This window comes from Terrapene carolina, unplaced genomic scaffold (genome assembly GCF_002925995.2).
Source record: "Terrapene carolina triunguis isolate 2854851 unplaced genomic scaffold, T_m_triunguis-2.0 Scaffold998, whole genome shotgun sequence".
NCBI classification, from domain to species: Eukaryota; Metazoa; Chordata; order Testudines; family Emydidae; genus Terrapene; species Terrapene triunguis.
Genome location: NW_020665349.1, coordinates 430,783 through 456,964, shown reverse-complemented (window position 1 = coordinate 456,964; position 26,182 = coordinate 430,783). Strand labels below are relative to the sequence as shown.

Genomic DNA, 26,182 nt, shown 5'->3' with positions numbered 1-26,182 from the left:
GGGTCTAAATTAGCTGTTACCACTCAAGAAAGATCTTGGAGTCGTCATAGATTGAGCAGATGTTTTCAGAGAACTATGTGCAGTGGCAGTCAAAAAAGCTAACAGATTGCTAGGAACCATTTGAAAACGGATAGATATTAATACAGAAAATATGATAATGATGCTATATAAATCCATGGTACACCCACACCTGGAATGCAGCATGCAGTTCTGGTCATCCTATCTCAAAAAAGATATATTAGAGTTGGAAAAAGTACAGAGAAGGGCAACAAAAATGATTAAGGTTATAGAACAGTTTCCATATGAGGAAAGACTCAAAAAACTGGAACTGTTCATCTTAGAAAAGTCATCACCCCTTCACATAACACAAGACCAGTGGTCATCCAATGAAATTGGGATGCAGCAGGCTGAAAGCAAACATAAGAAAGTACTTCACGCAATGCAGTCAATCTATGGAACTTGTTGCCAGGGGATGTTGTGAAGGCCAAAACTATAACTGGGTTCAAAAAATAACTAGATAAGTTCATGGAAGATGAGTCCAACAATGACTATTAGCCAAGATGATCAGGAACACAACCCTGTTCTTTGGGCTTCCCTAAGTGTCTCACTTCCAGAAGCTGTGACTGGATGACAGGGGATGGATCACTCGATAATGGCCCTGTTCTGTTCAATCCCTGTGAAGCATCTAGCACCAGCCACTATCGGAAGTCGAGATACTGGGCTGGATGGACCATTGGTCTGACTCAGTATGGCCATTCTTATGACTATCAGTCTGCCACCGTTCATGAACACTAAATTCACATGAACTTTTTAATTAAACAGATGAACTCTTGTAGTGAAAAGGTCTTACCTTGTTCAATGTGAAGCCTTTTATTTTTCTGAGCATTGTTTTGAGTGCTAGAAGCTCCTGAGCTGTATACATTTCCAAGGGTTTTTAACATGTTTATTTTGAATGGGCTTGTGAGTTTGTGTGGACGTCTGATTGCTCTTTCAGGTGTGGTTTCACTTTTATGCCAACAGAACAATTTCCCAGCCAGCAGCCCTGAGCGGTTACAGGACTTGAAATCCACCGTGGACTTGCTGACCAGCATCACGTTTTTCAGAATGAAGGTAAGGATCCACCACAGTGATAATATTCCAGTGTGTGTGTCATTGTCTTATACTATTCAGAGAAAAGCCTGCTTACGGCAATGAAGAACTAACCCATCATTCTCAAAAGCCAAACACTTTTCAGCATGGAAATGACTAGTCACAGACAACAGCAATCTTATGCTGCCCACATAATAAACGTATACATTCTTATCAGTGTGTCACAACTTAATACTCTGATGCAAAATAAATACTATTCATCAACAGGAATCACAACATCCTTCTGACAAAGAAGGATACAATTTGTCTGTACCCAGGTAGGATATGTAATTTTACCATTTATTGACTGTTATAAACTTCTCCTGTAAAACTACATTTCCAGCCTTATCAATAAACAACAATTAAGTCTGTACAAAAACTTCTATGGTCTGATAAATATATTAAGCAATATTATTTCTCATTTAATTGTATCTCTTAAAAGGAAATGAATACTGAAATTAAGAGAACCCAAATAATTAATTGATTAATAAAGAGCCGTGGCTCATAGTTAAGGTTGTTGTGCAATAATGAAATATGCCTTTTTTGTGCTTATATTTGTTTTTTATGAGGGCAGTGTAAGATTTGATATCTTTAATTATCCATTGCCTTGTTTTTAAATGCTTGGTTTCTGTAGATGATGTGATGGATGAGAACACTGTCACTTAGCCACCTTCACCTTATTTTTTTTACAAAATGAGTTTTCACTCATGGCATTTGAAAATGTCCTTTATCGAGTCTGACTGTAAGTTCTTCAGGCAAGGAATGGTTTTTATCTGTTATGAAAAAGCAGCAGATAAACTAACTAAATGTCTTCTTATAGTATGTGCTGCATTTTGAAAGTCCCCATAATCCATACAATATTTATGTAAAATGTTAACGTTGTTCCCAAACTCTGCTTTCTACTTAGAATGGTTAGAAATTAAATTTTTTTTTTAAAAAGCTGGAACAAATGTAAAACCAAATTTGTTCCAGGACATGGTCTTATCCCAGATCTGATGCATGCAAAGCCTTTTAGAATAGATGTGCATTGTGAGTGTGAGGTAGAATAATAACTATATAAAGGAAAAGAATGAGGGCTGCAAGAGGGAAAAATCTCTACACATCTGCACACTATTATTAATGGCTCTAATCCACGTTTTAAAGTTGTTAGCAAAGAGGTCAAGTAAATTCCTGAATTAAAAAGCACCATTGTGAATTTTAAAAAATAACATGAGACGTTCTAGGAACTCTTGGCTGATCAAATGTCACGAGCTCTGATGGAGTCTTTCTCTGGACTGTCTTTTACAGTGGGAGAGACTTTGATGTTTGTGTCCTGATTTCATGAAGAAGTCCCTTGAACCTCATATAGCAGTACTGTGTGTCTTGCACTTCTAACCTATGTTTCTAGATACAGCTATCGAGTTTAACTCTTTATCTGGCCCCCATGACCGTAATATCTGAGTGCCTCACAATCCTGAATGCTCACAACACCCCGTGAGGTAGGGCTGGGCTGTTATCCCTGTTTTGCAGTTGAGGAACTGAGGCTCAGAGACACTAAGTGACTGTTCAGGTTCACAGGACACTGGGGCAGCACAGGGAATTGAACCAGTCTCTCTCAAGTCCTGGATTAATGCCCTCTTCCTCTTATGATGCATGAGCAGTATCTCTTTAACTTTACTCCTGCTTCCTGCCAGGTTCAAGAACTACAGAGCCCACCTCGAGCCAGCCAAGTAGTGAAGGACTGTGTGAAGGCCTGTCTCAACTCAACCTATGAATACATCTTCAACAATTGCCATGAACTGTATAGTCGCGAGTACCAGACAGATCCCGTGAGTAATTGGATAGATGTGCAAAAATCAAGGCTGAGTGGCTTGAGATAATGTAGTAAATAATATCCGAAGATAAACCAGCATAGACTAAATTTTGTGGCCTGTGAGCTTCTGAATGCACATCAGCTGCAGCCAATTGATGAGCATTAATTGCGGTGAATGAAAGAGGATAATTGTTTTACTGTCACTAATTGCTTAGAGATCATTTTCAAAAGCCACAAATGTTTTATTCCATGGTTAGAGCAGACTATTGAAAGAGTAGATTTTATATAATATTTATTCAGCAACAGCTAATTAGAACGCATACTAAGCTAACAGAAGAAATAGGGTTTAAAATACATGACTCTCCAGGCAGAGTTCTACCTTGTTTTACTGAATCTAGTTTACCCCTTGCGGATCATGTGTGGTGGTTGGGGCAACTCTACACTATAGCGTCATTGATCAAAATTGTTCCATTTGCCATAATGTCAGAGTTTGGTAATGTGCAGATGGCATGAAGTGATGCATTGCTTGTCGTTGTGGATATATTAGTAAATATCAGTGATCCAATTAGAAGTGATTAGAAATAGTTTAGGCAAGAAAGCACATCATGAGATATCCATAAGCATGTCCCTGGTCCCAATGCAGTAAAGAATAAAGAAGTGGCCATTTTAATCCCAGAGTTGTGCCAGGCTACCCTTTTAGCAGCATAGTCTGCATTTTATGATATTTTGTGTTAGATCAGGTCACTTGCCAAGACAGAGCCATAATTATGGAACCTTCAGAAGAAAGTGGCAAAGGATACAGCATGTGCAGTTCACAGGAAACCTGCAGGCCTGATAAGAAGTCATATTTGTTTAAACTCAGTATTTAGTTTCTCACGGCTTCCTTTCCAGAACAAAAATCAGGACCTTCCTCCTGAGGAGCAAGGCCCCAGCATCAGGAACTTGGATTTCTGGCCTAAACTCATCACTCTGATAGTTTCCATTATAGAAGAGGATAAAAATTCATATACCCCTGTCCTGAACCAGTAAGAATCCTCCATGTTCTTTATGGCTAATGCTAGAAGTAGACTCTTTGTCTGTTCTGCTTTATTTGTGAAACTGTCTTCTATCTTTTCTGTGATTTGTGTATTTATAGAGAATACTTATCTTGTCTGTCTGTCTTTCTGTCTTATTTGTCTATATAATAATTCTTTTTGATTGGGATGGAAGAGTTTCAAAAGGTTCAGTTTTGATGGAGTTCGAACCCATTCACCTTGGTTATTACAATCCTGAACTCAGTGAGACACCTGAAAATGGGGTGAGAGTTGTTTTTTCTTGTACAGTTTTCTGGGAAGCACTTTTCTAACATACACAGTTTGTGCTGTGATTTAGGTGTGTCCATGTTCTATGCTGAACTGAGAGAGTTCAGTGGGTGGGGATGGCTTTGTTAATGGCAAAAGGAGCCACTTCTACTCCTTGGGGAGTAAGATGTCAGATGCTCTTTATTCCGATGTCTCCAGCAACCCACCATGTATCCTGAAGACAAAGGGGCAGATTACGCATTAGGGATTTTAGATCTTAACATTGCAGGCGCACCTGATACACACTAATCCCAACAGTGAAAAGGAACAGTGGTTTTGTAAGGGGAAAAGAAAAAAGGTATAAGAGGGATAAACATTTTGACGTAATACTACAGAATTACAGTATGTAGCTACTTTTAGAGAACAGCCATGCAATAGCTAGTCTTTTAGATTAAAAACATAGTTACAGTAGCAGGGATATTTTCGATCTGTTTCATCTATAGCACAGAGTCCAGTTGGTACTTTTCAGATATCTGCCTTTTATCTTCGCAGGATGAAGGAAATTTCTGTTGTGTTGAACCTTTCAGTAGATCGTTTAGCTCAGAGCTGAATGAAAATGCCCCTTATTCTTAAGCTATTAAAGCCTTATCTCTGGATTTCCCCCATTCAGGTTTCCTCAGGAGCTCACTGTTGGGAAGGTCAGTGCTGAAGTCATGTGGAACCTTTTTGCCCAGGATATGAAATATGCCATGGAAGGTAGGAGAGCGTAAGCTGTAAGCTCTTGCCCTGTGATTGCTAACTTTTTGTTCCTAGTCGATACCATGTGAATAGTACTTAAGGAAAAGTCTGACCTGGTGATGGTTTTGTATAACTGTCTCAAGTAGTTTTCCAGTGCACATCAGAAATGCTGTTTACATGCCAGTAGGAAGTGGAAAACTTGACCACACAGCATTTTAATCCCTAGGAAGCTTCAGTCATCAAAATCTACAAACTGCAATCAAAAAAATAAATGGAAAGTGACGGTTAGCTTTCCAATGCAAGTTGTAGGCAATGCAGCAGGATTATCCTATTTCCTCTGCATTTGGCTGCTCACTTGACACCTTGCTGGACAGAGTTGCTTGGAGCGGAACTTGAAAACTAATTGTTTTTAAATTTCCATTAATTATCTGAAATATTTGCAATGGAAACTACAGAAATGAAAACTGCACCGTGGTGGTGTCTTAGTATAGGGTGAGGTTCTGCAGTGAGCAGCAGAAGTTCTTGAGAGGTTTCCCACATCTGGGAAATCCCTGCGTGTGCTGCATTCTCTCTGTGAACACTATCTCCTCTGTGGTAACTCACAGCACAAGATTCCCAGACTTCACCCAGTAGCCTGAGAAGGGCTACGCCTTATATATAAAATTGAACAGACTTCCGCCATCCTCACCTGGAATATGATGGAGCCACAGCTTGTAGTGTGTGCTGATCCCAGCACACCATGGTCCACCTTGACTCAAGCAGGCTGGTGGTGAAATCTACTTCTGGTATGAATAGGAAGGTTCTGCCATTCCGGCTTCGAGAACTTCAGCACAAGTCTCTTTCCCCCTGTGAGTTAAGTGATGCAAATGCAGGCAGGCAGGTTATCCTTTTCAAACCTCTCACTGTGAAGGCAGCTAAGTGTAAGAAACATCTAAGAGGCTTTTGGTGGGCTCCTAGGAATCTGGTCTCCATCTTCCAATAGTCAAGGCAGACTCATCCTTAGGAGTTTTAGCATCTCCAGAAATGGGGGTTATGCACACAGAGGCCAGATCGCTCCCAGAGCAGAGTCCTGTTACTTCCAGCACTCCTTTTATTCTTAAAGGTTTAATAGATTACTGAATTTACCTTCTATAATCTTTGAGCCCAATCTTGCCAGATGTAGAGTGCGTTCAACTTCCATTGCCTTATGCGCCTGCATTGGGAGTAAAGTTTGCTCAGCATCTTACAGGGCCAGGTCGTTAGTGTCTTTATTCAGGGGCTACTGTTATAAAACAGAAGATGCCTATGCCATCTGCATCTGACAATCCATGTATGCTGTATTTATTGTTCCAACACCACCTATGTCACCTCCTGCATGGTCTTCCCAGAACCGATCTGTATAACTGTTCTCTTCCCCATCAAATCCCTCCTCAAGACTCACCATTGCTTTGATGCCTATAGAAGAAGTGTTCTAGCTCAACCATAAATTATGGGCTGGATGCAAAGACTGCTGGGTGAGATGATGCAGGAAGTCAGATTTGATGGTCACAGTAATCCCTTCTGACCTTAAAATCGGTGGAGAAATCAGCTGATGAATGACGACTGGATTGGGGAGCAGACAGAGACAGCTGACATTTAGCTATTCATGATAAAATTTAAAATGTTTTAATCTGTAAATCAAATGCATATCTGGTATGTCTGTGACATGTCTCTGGTCTATATTTCTCTCCTAAGTCACTGATCATCGTAGATTGGAAGCTCTCAGAGATGTTAAGGGCAGAGCCAGGTTCCCAACAACTCCTATCACTTTTTTCTCCACAACATTTTGAAATTCTGGTCCTTCCATTCCATCCTGATGGCTTACATTTCCCTCCCCCCCCCCCACTGGTCACTTCCCACTTCGACCGCTGGAACCTCCCCCTCCTCTCTGCCCTCCCATAATCATTCCTCTTCAAGACATCCAAAGTGAAGCTACTAAAAATTGTATTTATTATTAAATTATTCTCCCTGTTGATCTGACTGAATCTCTCCATTGGATTGTCAGTGCCATGCATAACTCTGCCTCCTGGTTCTTCTCCGAATACTTTGTCCCTCTTTAGTCCTTTCACTCTGCCAGTGACCCACTCCCTCTTGATGCATCTTCCATGCTGTCTCACAGGTGGAATGCCCTCCCAGTCGCTTCTGGTACAAATCCTACCTACAGGCCCACTTCTTCTGTAAGGCCCACAACACGAACGCAGTAATGCCTCCTCAACCACAATAATACATTGGAGGAGAAGAGGATGAAATGATTGTAATATTATTAAACAGCCTAGGCTCGCACGCCCTCTGGGTTTTGCTAGTGCATCTGTTGTATTAACTTAGATGGAAGAAAGGGCCGAAAGTGTTAACATAACCCAGTCACTGTCCAACATTAAACAGTGTTAAGCAAGGTCTGGGGCTTGGCATACAGAGACCTCAGCCCACTGAGTGCCATGGCAGACACACCATTAAACATCCTCTTAGCTTTTTATTAAAGATAAAGAAAAGAAGGAAAAACAGTTAAATCATTTGAAATGTGTAGAATCATAGAACTGGAAGGGACCTTAGGAGGTCATCTAGTCCAGTCCCCTGCACTCAGGGCAGGACTAAGTATTATCTAAACCATTCCTGACAGGTGTTTGTCTAACCTGCTCTTAAAAAGTATAGTATTAAGTAAGGCTTTCATTTTCACAGCATCCCTTGCTCCCTTTCCCTTTAGCTGGAGGGAGTTTTAGAAGGAAAAAACCCTTGCATGACAGTCTCCTTAGATGGTATCAAAGATGGTGATAACTGTCTCTTTGGGGAAAAGAGAAGAAGTTAGTTAAGACGGGCTGGAGCTGCTGCTGTTAAAGTTCAATCCTGTTTCCTGCTGGTGGTGGTTGGGATTCTGCTGGTGCTGGTAGGGGTGATGATGTTGTCTGGGTCCCTCTGTCATTAGCTGGGTCAAGTCAGGATGAGGGTGATAAAGGCCTGGGGTCCTAGGAAGCGGTGGGAGTGGCAGCCATGATAATGAAGCTCGCACCTGTAGCCTCTGTCTGTTCTTCCTCTGCCTCACCCCCAAGTCTCTTTCTTTAAAGACCCACAAAGGGAATGGTGTGTGGAATAGCCCATCCCCTCATCATTTTGTCCACGAATTAGACCTCGTATCTGACATACCAGTTTTGGTTTATTAATTTCCGGTTCCACATCTTCTGTTTTCATGAAGCACGATTTTAACATCCTCATTGAACCATATCGCTAGTCCCGTTTGTTTAGGCTTCGTTTTTTGTCTCTCTCCCCATAGCATTTTCCATCAGTATTTGCTGTTTCAGGTTATTGTGACCTATTATGAACTGTCATATACTTTTAATGATTGAGCTCACGATTAGAGTAAATTTGCTGGTCCAGTTATCACAACGCATCCTGGAACCTGTCTCAATATCTTCTCAGTTGTAAGTTTCTCCGGGTGAGAACTGGTTTGCAATTGTGTCTTGTACACTGCCTAGCACACTGGTGCAGAAAAAATAACGGTAAGGGGTACACACATGCAGAGCACCCCTTTTATAGGGTGGTCTTCGGTGTGGCCTGTGGTTGGTACAGGAGAAGTTAGTGGGCTGAGATTTTATAGTGAGGAGCTAAAGGAAGGCTGACGAACAACAGGGGGTAGTTCTGTATAATTGCACCTTGTCCATGCATATGGTGCAGTAGACCTGAAAACTTGTAACATGCATTAGCCCTCTTCTGAATGTGGCTTTGAAAGATCCTGCCTTGTGGAGATTCTAGTTTTCTAAGTAAGTGTTACTCTGAATGCTCTTTAATTTGCCTTCTACAAGCCTACAACAATTGTAATCAAAACTGGCTTTAAACTAAATTCAGTTCTTATAGTTCTTGTTGCCTTTATTTTAAATTCAAATGTTCAAATTAGCTCATAGCGTTCAATGAAAAATGCAAATTTAAATTAAAAATAAACTTATGTAAAGCGCGAAGAGCAGATTTTATCAGTCTCAATCACTGGATTTTGAACTCCCGAGCATTGTCAGTATCTGTTGTTATCCTCATTCAGTCCTCTTGGTGTAATCAGTCTGTCCCAGGGCAGTGCACATTCAATGCGATAGAGCAGGAGGGCCCATCTATGTATTCTGTGGAAGATAGAGTTGTGTGTGTGTCTCCTTCCAAAGTACAATACATGCTCCTAACTGTTGTCATGATGTTTTTCCTTGTGTGTCTGTTCCTAAGTTCTGGATAAAATGAGCTTACTCAACTCACCACGTGGTAAGTTCCTGCCCTTCGATAGAGTTTATAATTGTGAGTAGGTAAAGAGATTTTCCTCCCCTACCAAAAGCATCCTTTGATACAGTCTACAGAGCTTTAGCATATTAAACTCTTGCGCTACCTAAACCTGATCTACCACGAGGGTTCAGCAAATTAACTGATGCTGTGGGAGCTGGAGACGGCTGTTCAAGAGACTTTTTTTGCCAACTAACTTAAAATGTTGGTTGGTAGCGATGTCTCACATGCCAAATAATTCTAGGTGGAATCCCCCAGTCAGGGCCCAGGAAGCAGCTAAAATAGATGAGATCCACTGAGGAAGAACTTTACTTTCTGCTGCTTTCTAAGAGCACCTAGAAGCTCCAGCTCCTGCACAGTGCTGCTGCCTCCTGTGTCCTAAGTGATACCGGTTGCCATGGTGACCCTGGATCCCCTTTGCTCAGCACTGGCTTTACCTTTGCTGCCAGCTATAATGCCAAGTGATGGTTTCAGTGGAGAAATAGTTTGGGACGTGACTACTTGGAACTGACTCTGTCCCACCTACCATCTCGATAATCAAGGGATGTTTCTGCTGCTGCTTCCTACGATGAAGCTTTCTAGAAGCAACAGCAGAACGTTCTGACTTGGAGTCTCACCTGTGGCATTCATTTTCCTTTGTCAGTGAACCAGAGCCAGGGTTTGGCCTGAGTATCTGTCTATCATAGGTACGTTATGTGGCCCCTGTTACAGTAGAATCGAAGTGCTGCACAGCCGTTGACATAGTTATCCTCATAACATCTCAGTGAAACAGGGAAGTTCTTTTTATCTCTTCTTGATGGATGGAGAACTGAGGCACAGGAACATAAAGTGGCTTGTCCAAGGTGTCACATGCAGCCCGTGGCAAAGCAGGTCTTCCAAATCCTGGGCTACTAGAGCATTGTTCCTTGAATCATCGGGTAAGGCATAGAAATATGTTGTAGGACACAAAGGAGAGTAAGGGATGCTCTGGTGAAAGGTTGCTGCAGTTAAGCCCTTGCAGTGTAAGGAGGTAGGCAAGTTTAAGGGGAAATAATTAAAATATAATGTTTTAATTGAGGTTGATTTTAAGAAGCTGCAGTGCCTAGATGCCTGGGTAATGGAGATTCTAAAATAGCAAATTAAAAACTAATGTGGACACAGGATGGGCATCAGAGCCCCGTGTCTGAGAATGAGGACAGAAATCTCACTCTCCAGACAGTGCTGCTGTGAGCTGAAATGATGAGTCCAGTAAAATCCAGGTAAGTAATACAGTCAACAGGCGGCTCTGCTGGTGAGTCTGAGGAGCTGTATCCGTGACCTTCCCTCCACACCCCAGGCTGCAATAAAAATCACGTATAGACTGCTAAGGGGTGCTATGAGCCACACGAAGGTAGATCTATGGAGGGATTTACAAAGAACTGTGACACATTATAACTTAATGTAATGTGGACACGGATGTGGGGTGAGAATTATCCTTTTCTTACGATCCTCACTCGTTGTCTAGGGGAGGGAACCTACTCAGGATCAGTAAAGAGTGAATTCACCTTGAAATGAAAAGAAAAAATCTAGTGCACACAGAACAGAGTGTGGGGAAAATGTGAATGGTAAATATCAAGTGTAAAAGAAATGTATCCAGGAGCTCTTTACACTGTTAGTGAACAGGATCTTTTGGTAGGAGGAAATAGAATGCCTATAGTAGATGCATAGCTTTAGAAATCCCAGGCTTATTTAAATGCCATTAGCATTTTTTTCTTCTGCTTTCCACCATCCAATCTGAATTATTCTGAAGAGCACATACCCGTTTCTAGTGACTTAAGATCTAGGAAATACCAGGTTGAATATAGTCCTTGGGATTTCAAGCCCTTAAGACTTGTCAGTCATGGTGCCTAGTGGGCCTTTAGGTGGGGGGACATGAGCTCTTTCATTTTTAGAGAGACACTATGTACTCAGTATGTCCTCAAAACAGCACAAGTGAACAAAAAAGCTAACCTGACAAAGGTGAAATGACTGGTCTCTCTCATTGTCCAGAGCATTGTTGAGAAACAATAGTTCATGTGGGCAGCGAACTCAAGGGTGAAATGATGGTCAGTCAGGAAGTAAATTTGCTGGTAGTATAAGTACTCTGGGGTTTGGAAAGATGCTATCTCTCAACACAATCTTCTCAGGAAGTTTTCTCTTCTAGTTGTGTCTGTACAGCCTTCCAGAAACACATGGTGTGCAAGTAAATGGTAGCATAGTGTGTATATCATACTGACATAAAGGAGACCAGAATTCAGGAAACCCACAGCAAGCTAGGCACTTCATATTTTACTGACCTGGGAGAAGTATCACAGACAAAGCTCTTTAGCAGCATTCTCTCCATGGCTGTTTCACAGACTGCGGGAGATGTTGACTTGACTGAAAAAACAACATGGTTTGGTTTCACACAGAAAAACATGTCGGTGGATGTAATATAAGGTGGCAGTTTTGAGTGATGAGAGTTGGCTGGTTGCACAATTAACCTCCTTAACAGCTGACCTGTGGCAAACAATTACAGCTAAACATGGATCATTAGAGGTTCCTCAGTTACATAGAGGGCAGCTTCATGATCCAGAGAGTAGAGACTCCAACCAAAGGGGAATGCAGCTCTGTTTTTTACCAGTAAGGCAATTGAATGTGACAGTAATAGAGAAGCTGCCAGCCATGAGGTATGGTGCTTGTTCAGTTCTGGGCCACCTCAGTGCTAGAAAGATGTTGGTAAGTTGGTGGGAACTTGGATAAGAACAGAAGATGAAGGGGCTGACAGATTTGAAAGAATTAAATATATATAGTGTGGTCAAACTACTACTAAGGGGGAAGAGATTCAATTACTGTGCACAAGCATTTGAGTAGTGGAAACACCAGAGAGAGAAGGATATGGTTCAGGGTCTCTTTATAAGATTTTTATCTTTTGATATAATGGAATGAAATTAACTAAAGAAAGTGTAGGTTCTATATCAAGAAAAAAACAAATGGTGAGCTGTATTAGACTGTAGAATAGTCTGTATCAAGAATGGGACTGGACAAAGCACTGGAGAACATGCTGCAAAGAAGGAAATCCCATGTGAGCCCTCGTGGTGGACTGGATGACCCTAAGAGCTCGTTGCCAGCTGTAACCTCTACAGTATGACTGTGTTTCCAGATGAAATCTGCGGGGGAAATAAGAGACAGTTGTAGAACGCTTCTCTGTTCTTGTGGTTTGCTGAGGATGAAACACAGCAGTTGTCAGAAAATATTCGTACACTTTTCCATTAGTCCTGCTGCTAAGCTCTTTCATGTCCGGTAGGCTACAGCACATAAATCCACTAAGATCTCCAACTCCGACATTTTTCCTGCTTAACATGTTTCAGAAGAAGCAAATGGTATACGCTAATGGGCTGGAACACAGGTTACTTTAAATAAAAGGTACAAGAGGAAATCACAGGCATGCTGCAGGTATAGCTCTGTGCTGTGGGCTATCTCCTATCCTCATCAGTAACTTCTTCCCTTTATCAAACCAAAACCTGTAGCCAGTCTCTGGAAGGGGAGAGCAGCTGGCCATGATTGAGGTAGCTGCTAAGGGGCCAGGGGCTTTTGGTTTCATTGGATCATGTTTATTCCTGTGGTTCACTTTTGTCTCTCCTCTGTCACAAGCCCCACCTGTCTTTCGCATTCGCAAAGTCCTCTTTTACGGTGGTAAGAGTTTTCATTTTCTTTTTATTTTTTAGTTCCCTTAGTTTTGCTAAGTCAGTGTCACCCTCTCTCCCTCTTGCAGCAGATTGTGTTAGAGGTCAGTCCCCAGGATTATGCTTCTGCTGATGTTATGCATCTTCCTGCTCTGCATTTTAATAGCATTTTATCCTAGACGGAACAAAAATATTTTTGGAAAAGACTTGGATCCAAGACTCTGTTAATTTTAGTTTCTCTGCCTTTAGTGCATTCTCTTGTCTGGTTTATTTTGGGCAAATAGATTTGGCTTTATCCTTCCTGATTCTGCCTCCAGAGAGCTCTACCATAGAGGTCACAGTAGTTGGGAGCAAGGGATAGTTGTAGAATTCCCAATGTTCCAGAGTTTGTGTGTAAACACTCCAGCCCTTCTAGTCACCCCTGCATTCCCCTCTACCAGCATGCCAACCCAGTCACGCCTGCATTCCCCTCCATTCTTCTGCTTTGTAATTTAGGATAAAATAGTGCAGTTAGGAAAATTTAGGGACTATTTAGGTCCCTAAATAGTGCAGTTAGGAAAATTTTAGACTTATAAGTGTTAGTTCGTTTTCGAGTGTTGATGCCTATGTGTATTCCACACCTGGGTTCTGGTGTGCACCATGTGCCTGAGTCTAGAGATTCTAACGAGTGGTGTCCGTGGCCTGCACATGCTCAGTAGATCTCCTTGTGCTCCCGAGCGAGGGTATAAGAAGCAGTGCTGGTCGACGCTCTCTCAGTTCCTTCTAATGCCACATGGTCTGAGTCAGAATCCAGTGTCCTCTCTTGCTTCAGCCTTTCAGAAAACCTGTAAATAAGATTGTAATTAGTTATTCTTTGTTAATTTTAGAGTGGTTAGTGTAGATCGTTAATCCAGACTGGGGACTCCCTCCCCACAATTAAGGACTATGCCAGACTCCTGAGCTTCAAAAATTGCATCTCCTGCCCTAGATCCTTCTCCGTCAGCAACAAACCAACACTGCCTCTACTGTCTGGACAGGGTGTGACGTTTCAGTGAAGTGCAGCATTTGTTGGCTGTTTCTGTGAAGATCATGAGCTTCACCTTAGAAAACACTTACTGGAGAAGGCTATGAAGCCCTCTCGGATCCAGGCCAGGGAGACCCCCCCCCCCAGAACATCGGCCTCACCAAACGAGCAGCACCCCTACGAGCACGTGCTTAGAAGTGGAGCCCTCAGTTTCTAAGCCTCATCCAGGCCTTTCTGCCAGTCACTAAACCCACACCACTATGGGATCTGAACCTTGTGTTGTCAAAGCTCACTAGACCTCGGTTTGAATCCTTAATGTCATGTTCAGTGTCCCACCTGTCCATGAAGGTGGCATTTCTAGTGGACATCACTTCAGCCAGGAGGGTCAGCGAACTGGGAGCCTTCATGGTGATCTCCCCCCTCCCATTTAGAGTATTTTACAAGGACAAAGTATTCCTTCACCTTCACCCTAAATTTCTTCCCAAGGTCATCTCTGAATTCCACCTCAATCAGTGTATCCCCTTACTTGAGAGAAGAGATTTCACTCCCTCGACATCAGTTGTGCACTGGCCTTTTACCTGCAAAGAACCAAGCCCATCAGAAATTCTCCAAGAAACTGTCACAACGACAGAGATCCCGTGTTCAGGCTGTATCCTCGCATGGGATTTCTAAGTGGGTTTCTGGCTGCATTATCAAAAGCTACAGACTAGATGCTGTCTCCTGGCAGTATAACGGCCCACTCCATGAGAGTGCAGGCTGCCACAGTAGCATCCCTGCAAGAGGTCCTGATGCAGGACATCTGCGGAGCAACCACCTGGAGCTCCGTAAGCATGTTTGCTAGGTATTATGCACTAGTCTAAGTGCTACAGATGCAGCAGTTGGATCTGCAGTACTGCATGCATCTTTGTTGCTGGCTTCCTTGCCCCCTCCTCCGGTCTGATAACTGTTTGTCAATCCCCACGTGTAGAATATACATAGGGGCCAGCACTCGAAGAAGTAGTGGAGGTTACTTATTGTAACTGGAGGTTCTTCGAGACGTGTGGACCCTGTCTGTATTCTGCTCCCTGCCCTCCATCCCCTGTGCTGTGGATCTGATTAGATTCGCGGTTAGAAGAGGAACTGAGAGGGTGTCGACCCACACTGCTGCTTATACCCTCGCTCAGGAGCACGAGGAGATTTACTGCGCACATGTGGGCCAACGGACACTGCTTGCTAAAATCTCCAGACTCAAGTGCATGATGTATATGCGTACCCACATGTGTGGCCTCTGTCTGTATTCTACATCGCAAAGAACCTCCAGTCACAGTAAGTCACCTTCACTTAAAATGTGTGTTTAGCTGTTTTTGTCAAATTTCTACTGCTCTGGGATCACCAGGGGCCTTACCTGAGACATTGTACCCATCGAGAGCACAGGGTTTAAGAGGTGTTCCTCTTGCCCTGCTGTGCTCCCTGTTTTGGTTGAGTATGATGAGTGCCCTTAATGCTTTAAGGAAGAGGTCTGAGCCAAGATGTGACATCCCATGCCACTTGTAAAAGTGCCCAGTAAGGAAATGGCAAAATGGCTTCTTATAGCTCAGGATCCATATTCTTCCAGTGGAACCTCGGAAGGCACCTGTTCTGGTTCCAGTGACTCCAGTAGATTGCATTGGGGAGATAAGAGGCTCCGAGAGAGAGTCAGATGTATCCTGGAGCAGCTGGCATCCCCAGATCCTAGGGCTGTTAAGGAGGACAAGGCCTTCTCTGATTTGGCATGGTCAGGTCAGTCGTATTCACGGGGGTGCCCCTTGGAACTGTTTGGCAGACCCCCATAAACTCTCTGAAGGATCTGCTGGAGGAGATGTCACATTACTCAGACCTGTCTAGCATTTCCAGTACTCTCCCCAGAGCTGTCATCTCTTCAGTACTGAGGACAAGTCCCCAGCTCTGGGGAGACCAGTTTTGGGGGCCGATTGATGCTATACTTGGATCCAGGGATCGCTTTTCCTGCTGGATCTGAGGTGGGTGCTGTCGTTTTCTCAGTTCCAAGATGGTGGGTGCCATGTCATTTTTCTGCAGCACCACCTTGGTGAGATTTTTTTGGCCAGACAGCTTCAGAGTTCAAGCCCCATTCAGGTTTTACTCCACATGGGTACTGAGTACTTTGGTGTTCGTCCCTTTGGGCCTCTGCTTCCTGGGTCAGCAGCTCTTCTGAGGTGCTGGTGAGGGATCCTGCTCCCTGGGCACTCTTCTCCAACAAAAAAGCAAAGGCTTCTTGGGAGTCCTTTGTCTGCCTCCAAAGGCAGTTAGTTACTCCTGAGGGGATTCTGCACCAAAACATTCAAAATTGAGGCAGGGGGTCTGGGTGCAGGAGGCTCCAGATGCAGGGGTCGAGGTTCAGTGGGGTGGGGTTCTGGTCTAGAGGACTGGGGTGGTTCTGGGTGTACGGGGTGAGGCTTGGTGGGGGTGTCTGAGTATGGGAGGTCTAGATGTGTGGGGGTTGGGCAGATGGGGGAGCAGCTCCCTGTACAGTGACCCCTGTCCCCACAGCTGAGGAGTGATGGGGGAAGGAAGAAGGGGAGGATGCTGAGCTTCCTGGAGCTTGGGGAGGTTTCTGTGGGTGATTCTGACACAGTCCCAGGCACTCCTCCCAGGGGAAGAGGAAGTGTTATCCTCTCCTGCCTCCAGTCTAGCCGAGACTAGCAGCTGATCCCAGCTCAAGCTAGGAGCCACTGGCTGGGGTGTCCCCAGACCTGCGGTGATTTACCTCTCCGCCGGCTGCTCTGGGTGCCTGAAACAATATACTTGCGCAGCTAGGGAGTGGTGCGACTTGCAGCTTCCCTTTGCTTCCCTGTCAGAAAGTCATTTTTCTGCAGGGAAGCAAAGAAATCTGTGGGGGACATGAATTCTGCACATGCGCAGTGGCGCAGAATTCCCCCAGGAGTAGCAGTTCCACATGGTGTGGACTCAGACGCTTTTCTGACAGAAAAACAGCAGATATAACTTGTGCCATGCCTGCCTTGTGCAGGCTTTCCTAGCGCCTTCCCCAGAAACAGCTGGAGATAGAAGACTCAGTTAGATGGACAACTGGTGTGATCCAGTGTGGCAATTCCTATGTTCCTGTGCTGAAGGTCTCATTTTATTGGCCAGGAGTGTCTCAGAGCTGTAAGTCCTGATGGCCAACACCTTATGCGGTGTGTTGCGCAAAGACAAAGTGATACCGAGGCCTCCCCCCCGAAACTTCTGACTAAAACTATCAGATTTTCGTTATCAGCCTGTCTCATGGCCTATGCTTTTCCCATAGCTACATATCCACCCTTCATAAGGGAGGTAACACGTCTTGCATCTCAAGCACTACTGACCTCTCCTTTGACAGGGCTTGTCATTTAGAAAGTTGTATGGTCTCCTTGTCACCTGTGGAGAAAAACTTACAGCTCAAGCCACTTCATCTCAAATGCATCCAGTTGTGTTATAAGCTGGCAGCTGCTCCTACGCAGGAATGACTCTCTGCTCTGTCAAGGAGGACGATGGCAACCCCTGTAGTGCTCCACATCAAAATGAACAAAGTGCTAATTGTCCACTGATTTCCTTCCTCTCGCTAGAGGCACCGAGTGCATACTTATGTCTATTTCCATCTCCAGTCTGACTGCTAAACCCCTACATACATCTTTATTTCTGCACTTTACTGAGGGCGGCCAGTAGTTCAGACACTCTGAGGTGGGGCTCCTATCCTTCTTGGGCACTAAGGATATCATAGCTTAATTAAGCTAAGGCATATCTACATAAGCAATTAGACCATGGGGGTGTGAGTCTGCCCCTCACTTACCTGCTGCAGTCTAACTACTGTCCACATGGCCACTGGTGACTCATGTTAACAATTTGTTAATGCACTTTCAGCTGGTCCCATTTCAAAGAGGACTAGCTCAAAGCGCTCTTATAAACTGTTAACGCACATCAGCTGGTGCACGTGGACAGTTACGCTGCAGCAGGGTAGATTCCCATCCCAGCTTGCCAGGTCCTCGTGTAGACAAGCTCTAAGATATAACAATGCTCTTTTTCTTCACTTCCAAGAAAAATAACTTCAGTTGGAGTGACTGGGTCACATACGTGTATAAAGTTTGGCCATCAAACCAGCTGTGGCATTGGGAAAGCTCAGATCCAGACCAAACGCTGCAGTTTGGGCCCACCTCAAATAAAAACCAATAAGGCTTCCAAATCCCAAATGCAGCGGGATCATTTTGGAAAGAGGATTGTACTCTTGGAATCAATGGTGGTTAAAACAAAGCACCTGTCTGATAGAGAAGTATCTTTAATAATATCCCAGAAGGAGGGGATAGGGATGTTTCTGGGGGCAGAGTTTTCCAAGATGGTAGCAAAGTCTCTTATCACCTGCTAGTGACAGTAAGTGGTAATGGCGGAACCTCTCTAAAATGAGGTGATGTCAGAACACATTTAACTACTAAGACAAAGCTCAAGAATAAGTTAAAGTATAGGCAGGGTGCCACAGGACCCTCTGTTGCTTTTTACAGATTCAGACTAACACGGCTACCCCTCTGATATAGGCAGGTTGTTTCCCACTCGAGGCTTGACAAGCAGGCAGGACTGCCTTAAAACCAGTTGACTGCTTTATGGGCAGCCAGTAGAAAGAATTCAGGCTGGGGGTAAAATGATCATAATGGCCCAATCCCAGGGAGCAGGTGACCAGGGGCCTTCTGCACCAGTCCTGCTGGAAATGCTGGGAGGAGGGAATTGCTGATTGAGCCCTGGGCAGATGAGGGTACAAGCAGTGCAGCAGAGAATATTTCCTTCGCCCCTGTGACATGTGGCGCTGACTATGTGCCACCGCAGGATGGTGGAGATAGAAAGGAAGAGAGACGCTTCATCATGAGGCTTTCTTCCTGCACCTTCCGGCACTAACAAGAACTGTGTTTTCCTGATGATGAAGTGGCCCCAATGCACTGAGCCAGCAGTAGCATCCTAGTCCTTCACCTCTGCTCTGCAGAGACTGAACAACTGAGTCTGGGAGGCAAAAGATGCATGTGCTGCTGTGATGAAAATGCCTAGCAGAGCCCCGGTAGAAATCCACAGCACCTCCATACTAGCACATCACTGACAGATGAAGACCTAGAACGTAACTCTCTCTGCCCTCCTCTCTTGGGGGCTGCAAGATAGTATATTTGTTACCATCATTTAAATCTAGGAGAACACAAATGCCATCTCTAGGAATCGTATTATTTCTTTCTCAGGATGACAAAATCCAGAGCATCTAATGTGAAGAGGAGGACAGGCCATACGAAATCATTCTCCTCTAATTGTCATGACAACCAGAAATTCTTCTATTTTTGAAGTGTTAGATGGAGCTGTGCAAAATTACTCCAGAATTCAACCTGCTGAACTGCAAAGAACCCCCAAATGCTATAGAAATCCTAATTGCTGAAATTTCATGGCATTATAGGTACACATCACGCACCAGAACCTTAGCTCATTGCAGATGTGTCGTATGCAACGCTGCTGAGACCAGTGCAGCTGGAATAATGCTAATTTAACATACCTGACTGCTTGTTTTCTTCTCAACAGACCATGAGAAGCACAGACTATGTAAAAGTGCAGACTATATGAATTTGCACTTCAAAGTGAAATGGCTGTACAATGAGTATGTTCGCGATCTGCCTGCCTTCAAGGGGAAAGTGCCCGACTATCCAGCGTAAGTCAGTTGTATTCTCTGTCATAAATTCCATGTCTTGCCCCATCTCACGCCTTCCTCAGGGTGATCCTTCTGCTTTCCCTTAGTCTTCCTCATTACTTTCCATCCTTTACTGCCTCTACACTTCTTTCTGACCACACCGAAAGCATACTAGCCTTCTCTCAGCTATTCTTGCTATTGGTCTCTCTCCTCCTTACGTACATGATTTTTTCATCTCATTGTACAGTATGTCTCAACTCGGTCTCAAGAGCCAAAATATTTAGCAGAGGGTTGGACCTTGGGACCTAGGTTTGATTTGGGGGCATTTCTATGGCATGTTTACAATCTGTGGTTTGGTTACGTTGGGGTGGGCTTTGTCATTTTGACTCTGTAATCAGTGGTTAAACAGAAAATGCTCTGTCTTATCAAACCTTGGCTTCCAAGCACTGGCCGAGTGGCCACCCAAAATTCCTGCCAGAAGCCGGAGCGCCTACTAGGGGCTACCATTTTTTTTTTTTTTTTTTAGGCACCTTCCTTAGTAAAGCAGTGCAGCTGTCTTTAGATTAGACTCAGTAATGACACCTTCCCTGAGCAAGGAGCTCACTTAGGTCCTCGCCTCCCTGGAGCTCTTCGGTCCTCCTTTCTGTACCGATGCCGTTTCTCTTTAGTAGAGGTGGCAAAGGGTCTGACTTGAGTAATTTGTTTCCTGGGGTTGATTTACTGGGTGAGCAAGCCCATCCAGCTGATCTAAATCTGTCCCGCAAAGGGCAGAGCTGGTTCCGAGCAGGCTCACCGTGGGAGAATCCCATGAGTTTCAGCATGAAATACTGCATTAAACAAGGGGCAAAGCAGATAGCCTGGATCACATGGTCTATATCCAGGGAGGCCAGTGAGGATCACAGTTATACAGTGTCTCTGTTCTGCCCTTTAATAGCTGTAGTTGCTGGTGACTACAGGTCCCAGATTGCAATAATCAACCTTGTCCTGAGCAGCCTGGCCTGTTGCTGGGGCTTGTAGCCTCTGTGGGCAACACAAAGGAATTAAAAATGAGGGCATGTGCCATCTAAGCTATGCAATTAGCCATGGCCCTTGGGCTCCTAGCAAGCTGTCAGCGCAGCCCTCAGGTGAACACAATTTGAGCATGCCTGATCTACAGGGCATCCCTCAGACCTGATCTAATAACCAGTCTGAACGGTGGGCCTTGGGAACAGATCAGCAGAGCAGTGAGAGGCTGCAGGGTCCTGTGGACAGGAGACCGGCCTGGTTTCCTTTCTTGGCTCTGCCCCTGAGTCAGCGAGCTTTGGGCAGGTCACTGGATTTCTCTGGACTGTATCTTCGTTTACAGATCAGTAAAATAAGGATAATGATGCTTAGCTATTTTCCTAAGGAGCTCTGCAATCTATGGGCGAAAAACGTGACCCGAGTGTCATGAAGCAGTAGTATTCAGTGATCTAACCTGCTGGCTCTGTCTAGGCGGTATCTCTCTACAGAGCTCCTCATATCGTGGTGTACTGTGCAGTCTCCAGCATCCTCTGCTGCTGATCAGTGCTAATATTTAACACTAAGCATGTAACCAAATACATCTTATGACTATTTCAACCATCTCCCTTAGCTGTCTGCGCTCCCCACCCACCACTTCAAAAATACCACTGGGGCTAATCGTAGCAATGAGTTCTTTTCTTCAGACAGTGGCATGATCCCCATTTTATAAAGTGCAACTTCATTAAATACAGAAGATACTTAACGTTCTCTGCTTCAGATTCAAACCTAGCAAACTCTTTGAGACCAGTCAAAACGCCACCGTCCAGAGAGCCGACTCTTACGCCTCAGAATGGACAGGAGACAGAGCTCAGACCCGTTTGCCTTATTCCGTACCTGGCAGTGAGGGAGAGAATGCTTCCAATTGACCCATTCCTGATGGCCGTGAGGTTAGGTTGAAAATAAAGTCAAGATTTCCAAGTGCTGACTGTTAAATCTGTCACTCCCCTGGCTTTCAACAACCAAGCATCAGTTCCTAAACAGAGTAGAAACACAGCCAGCAGTCGAACATTAGCGCTTCCTCTTGTCCGTTTCAGAAGTCAGCAGAAAGATGGAAGATGTTAATTCCCAAAAGCATGAACTTCTTATTCTTTGTCCTTTCAAAATGCTTAATATAGCATGTTTTTTCTAAATTATACACTTTTGCACACATCAAGTACTGTGATTGTACCAGAGACTAGCTTGTCTCTGGACGTAGAAGGCATTTCTGCCTTTGATATTGTGACTTACAGTGTACCTGTTTGGCCCAATCTTGAAAACCCAGTCTCTGTTTTCGCCCCTGTAACTTGCATGCTCAGTTGAAAACACTGTTTAGATGTCTTAGTACCTGACTTATGGAGGCAGCCAGGTACCTAGGCATGTAAGCCCTCATTTTGTCTGCAACGTTCTGGTCAGAGAAGCAGAGGCTAGGTTCAGGCCAGGCTGAAAGTGCAGCCCTTTGCCTTGCATTAGATCTGTAACACACGACAATAGGAAATTTCCATTCAGCCAGAAGACACTGCTCCCATTCATGGCGTAGGAGAGCACACTACACTGAAGAAAGCAACAGAGAGTCCTGTGGCACCTTTAAGACTAACAGATGTATTGGAGCATAAGCTTTCATGGGTGAATGCCCACTTCGTCGGATGCATCTCTCTGTTGCTTTTTACAGATCCAGACTAACACGGCTACCCCTCTGATACACTAAAGAACCTCCCTCCCCAAAATTATCTTCCCTTTTTGCCAGGCAGTCTGGCTAGACCGCAAAACACCTAAATGACGGTGAATTTGTAAGCCATTATGCTGGAAGTATTCTGCATCCCATCTATGGCTAATGGCTTTGTGTTCTCACCACTGCATGTGGTACACTTTCTGTAGTGCCCCTACCACCTCCTGTGAGTGTGCAGTGAATGTCAAAGGTGCAATAAGCAATGGCTGGTAAGGGATAACCAGTAGGCAGTTCTGCCTCGTTCTGTGCCATAAGCAGCAAGTAGTAAGTAGCAAACAGCCTGTGTCATTCATTGAGCTGTAACTTTCTGGGGCAGTAAGCAGTCCAATACAGCTTGCACTCAGGAGCTCTGCAGGGGATGGGAGACTTGGTAGCTGCTCTCTTATAAACAACCTCTGTTTCCTTAGTACCTGAGCTCTCTTCTAAATAAAAAAAAAAATGAGTCCTGGCTTAAAAAGCGCTCTCATTACTTAAAAAACCAACAAATCGCTCAAATCCTGCACCCCATGCACAAACCATGACTCTCAAAGCCTCAGAACTGCCAGGTCAAAAGCAATTTCACTGGAACATGGAAAGACCTTGTCTCTCTGAGGGAACTTTTCCCATCATTGCTAACATAGGTCAGCGTGGCTGACAGCTGTGATGGGTAGTGCTGGTGCAGGCAGGCTGCTGCTGGCATTTAACACTGTGTCAGTTACAATTTCCAATATTAACATGGGTGTGCTGTGTATGCCAAGGTGTTAGGAGTATTTAAGGCTACCCAGGATGCTCTGAGTTTGTGCGCTCTCTCTGTCTGTCTCGCTCTCGTGTCTCTCACGTTATTTCACATTCTTTGCTAATTCAAGCAGCCCATAATTAGCACCATTTGAATGAGCTCCATGGCCTGTTCAGAGAAGGTCGTACTCTATTGTGAAGCTCATATCATACACCTTTGATGGATTGAATTCACACATGGGCCCTTTTTTCCCTTGTTTGTGAATGCTGTTTGGTAATATATGAAAGTGAGATTTGCTGCAGCTGCAGTACTTACATATAGAAGAGCTGTGTAATGAACTCTAGAGACGTTTAACTCAGATGAAACCTTAAATGCTATGCTGCTTCTTAAACACCACCGCAAACCTCCCCTCTGTATTGTCCTGATGCTTTCAAACAGCTAGAGACCGGAGTCTGGCTAGCTCAAGGGATTGCTGACGGGATACAGATCCTTTCTCCTCCTGTTCTCTGGTTCCGGTCAGGCACATCAGTACTGGCAGCTGTCTGGTGCAGTGAGTTAAGAGTCTAGTCCAGTTCCAAGGGGATAAATGTCCACATTGTAAAGCTACCTCCTTGGCACACAAGGGCACCCATTGTTATCAGGCTCAGTCTCCAGAGCCCTTTCCATCCTGCTATGCTAGCCTCTCCCCTCTCCAGGACGGGAGTTGGGGAAGCTTGTTCTCCTTTGCCCGTGTTCTACCTGTTCTTGGGATTCCTAGAACTCCACTCTAGGGTGGGTCAATCTGGACCCTTTCATATGCACTAAAGTCACTTGCACTCTCACAAGAGAGAAGTCACCATGGCACTGCGGATTCTGCATGGGCCGGCGTCTCCTATGGGGATAGTATAGTGCCACCAACCAGTCGTTGAGCTCTGGTTACTCGAGCGTTCTCCCAGACTGTTAATGACTTAGACTCTTTGGCATGCTAACAGACTGGATCCAACTTGGAGAGCAGTTGTGCCTTCAGGGGAGAGGATTCCAGGCTACCCTAGGAAGGGTATGGGGCAGCGGAGACCAGCGTTGGGGTGGAGAAAACTGCCTCATCTGGGATCTCCCTCCCCCTACTTCCAAAATATGTTCCTGCACCTGGAGACAAAATGGCAGGAGGCCCAGGGAAGCCACTTCCTTCTCTCTTTCCTTATGCAAATGCCCCTAATGCAGATCCCACAGCGAGAGCTGCAAGCTCACACAGCAAACTTCTCTTCCCATACCTGAATCCCTTAGCTCGTCCCTGGGAGCATGTGTGGTTAAATTCCTTAGAGCCACTGGTAAAAGTCTCATTAGCCCAGTGAGCACACGGCTCTTGGGGGGAGGGGGAGAGAGGGCTAATAACACACACAGGAAAAGAGAAAAAGGAGTAAAAACGTTGAAAGCAAAACCAGAACCAAGCTACTGAAGAGGGAGAGAGCACGAGCAGAGGTGGAACAGTGCAGGGGGAGAACGAACCAAGTGGGTGAAATGGTAGCAACTGTGCTGAAGCTCGTGGTTATGAGGGGCCCCGTCTGACAATCCAGTGCGCGGGGGCCAGCCGAGATTGTGGCCTGTTCCTGCCCAGGCAGCAGTGTGGGCACACGTGTAAGTACACCTGTGTGCGTGGGTGCTGCTGCCCTTCAGCTCCTGCCTGGGGAAAGCCAGCTGGGCACCCAGGCAGATAATAATCAGCTTTCAGCCTGGCTCGCTGGAGGGTCAGCTGCTGTCTGGCAATACATGGAACCAATAAAGCTGGGGAGAGGGAAGCCAGGATTTTTGCTGTCTTGAAGGCATTTGAATCACTGAAAGACTCATCAGTGCTGAGAGGTGGGAATGCCACAAGATTAGTAGTTGTGAGTAGGCCCCCGGCAGCGGCGGCTGTGTTTCACACTGTAACTTGCTCTCCTTCCTCTCCCCGCGGCAGATGGTTTGAGCAATTTGTGATGCAGTGGCTGGATGAGAATGAAGATGTTTCCCTGGAATTCCTGCATGGAGCCCTGGAGAGAGATAAGAAAGATGGGGTATGTAGCTGGATTACTGTGCCCAGGAACCAAATATTACCACAGCAAATTCAGAAGCCTGAATGCAGACACAGCCATTTTAGCTCACTGAACAAATGGGAATCTCCTTTATCTTGAAACTGTCCCCCCAGGTCCTTATGAACCATTTTAACCTAACAGAGAGAGCAGAGCAATTCATTTACATACACTGCTGCTGCTAATCTGTGTCAGCAAGAGGCAGGGCCGCCCGGAGGGGCGGGGGGGGAGCAAGTGGGGCAATTGGCCCCGGGCCCCACAGGGGCCTCACAAGCCCTGGCCTGGCAGTGATCCGGGTCTTCGGCGGCCCCGGCCCAGCGGTGGTCCGGGTCTTCAGCAGCCCCGCAGGGGCCCCGCGAGCCCTGGCCCGGCGGCGTTCTGGGTCTTTGGCGGCCCTGGCCCAGCGGTGGTCCGGGTCTTCGGCAGCCCTGCAGGGGCCCCACAAGCCCTGGCCCGGCGGCGGTCTGGGTCTTCGGCAGCCCTGCATGGGCCCTGCGAGCCCTGGCCCGGCGGTGGTCTGGGTCTTCGGCGGCATTTCCGCAGCGGGGGGCCCTTCAGTGCTGCCAAAGACGCGGAGTGACTGAAGGGCCCCCCGCCGCCAAAATGCCGCCGAAGACCCGGACCGCCATCGGGTGAGTACAAGCGCCGCAGCTCCCCCGCTTTGCCCCAGGCCCCCTGAATCCTCTGGGCGGCCCTGGCAAGAGGCTTGGCATTCTCCCACATCCCCATGCCTGTGAGATAAGTCATTGAAATACATGAAACTAGATACGTGTCTAATCATGACAGTAAAAATGACCTTAATCCAGCTATTCTTTAACCTCAGCGAGTGCTCCCAGAGGCTCTGCTGTGATGTACATAGCCTGTTTGAATTTGGATGAGAGCCCTCATTTATATTTCTCCATCTGAAAAAAAATCTGTGTTTTCTTTTCCATGTTGCTCATTAAACGAACAGGCAAATGATGCATTTCATGAAAGGTCTCAGCAGTGTATTTGCCATTCCCGGGTGTTGAGCCATGTCCCTTCCTGGTCTAGACTGCAATTGTCAAAGGGAGAGAGGTCCTTAGAGCCCATTGAAAATTAGGTGCCAAACTTCTTTGGGCCCCTTTGAAAACTCCTTCCTTAATTCTGGGGTGAATGTGTTCTGCTTT

The 26,182-nt window shown here is 45.3% G+C and overlaps 1 protein-coding gene across 1 annotated transcript in view; it reads left to right on the top strand.

Annotated features, from left to right (window-relative positions):
• The window catches only part of UNC13B (unc-13 homolog B), a 354,074-nt gene that overhangs the window by 270,599 nt on the left and 57,293 nt on the right, over positions 1-26,182 (top strand). Inside the window, exons 20-25 of the mRNA XM_029913862.1 lie at positions 1,021-1,110; positions 2,802-2,936; positions 3,812-3,945; positions 4,871-4,956; positions 19,423-19,549; positions 24,923-25,019. Of these exons, the coding sequence (XP_029769722.1) occupies positions 1,021-1,110; positions 2,802-2,936; positions 3,812-3,945; positions 4,871-4,956; positions 19,423-19,549; positions 24,923-25,019 (669 nt within the window). The remainder of the gene's footprint in view (positions 1-1,020; positions 1,111-2,801; positions 2,937-3,811; positions 3,946-4,870; positions 4,957-19,422; positions 19,550-24,922; positions 25,020-26,182) is intronic.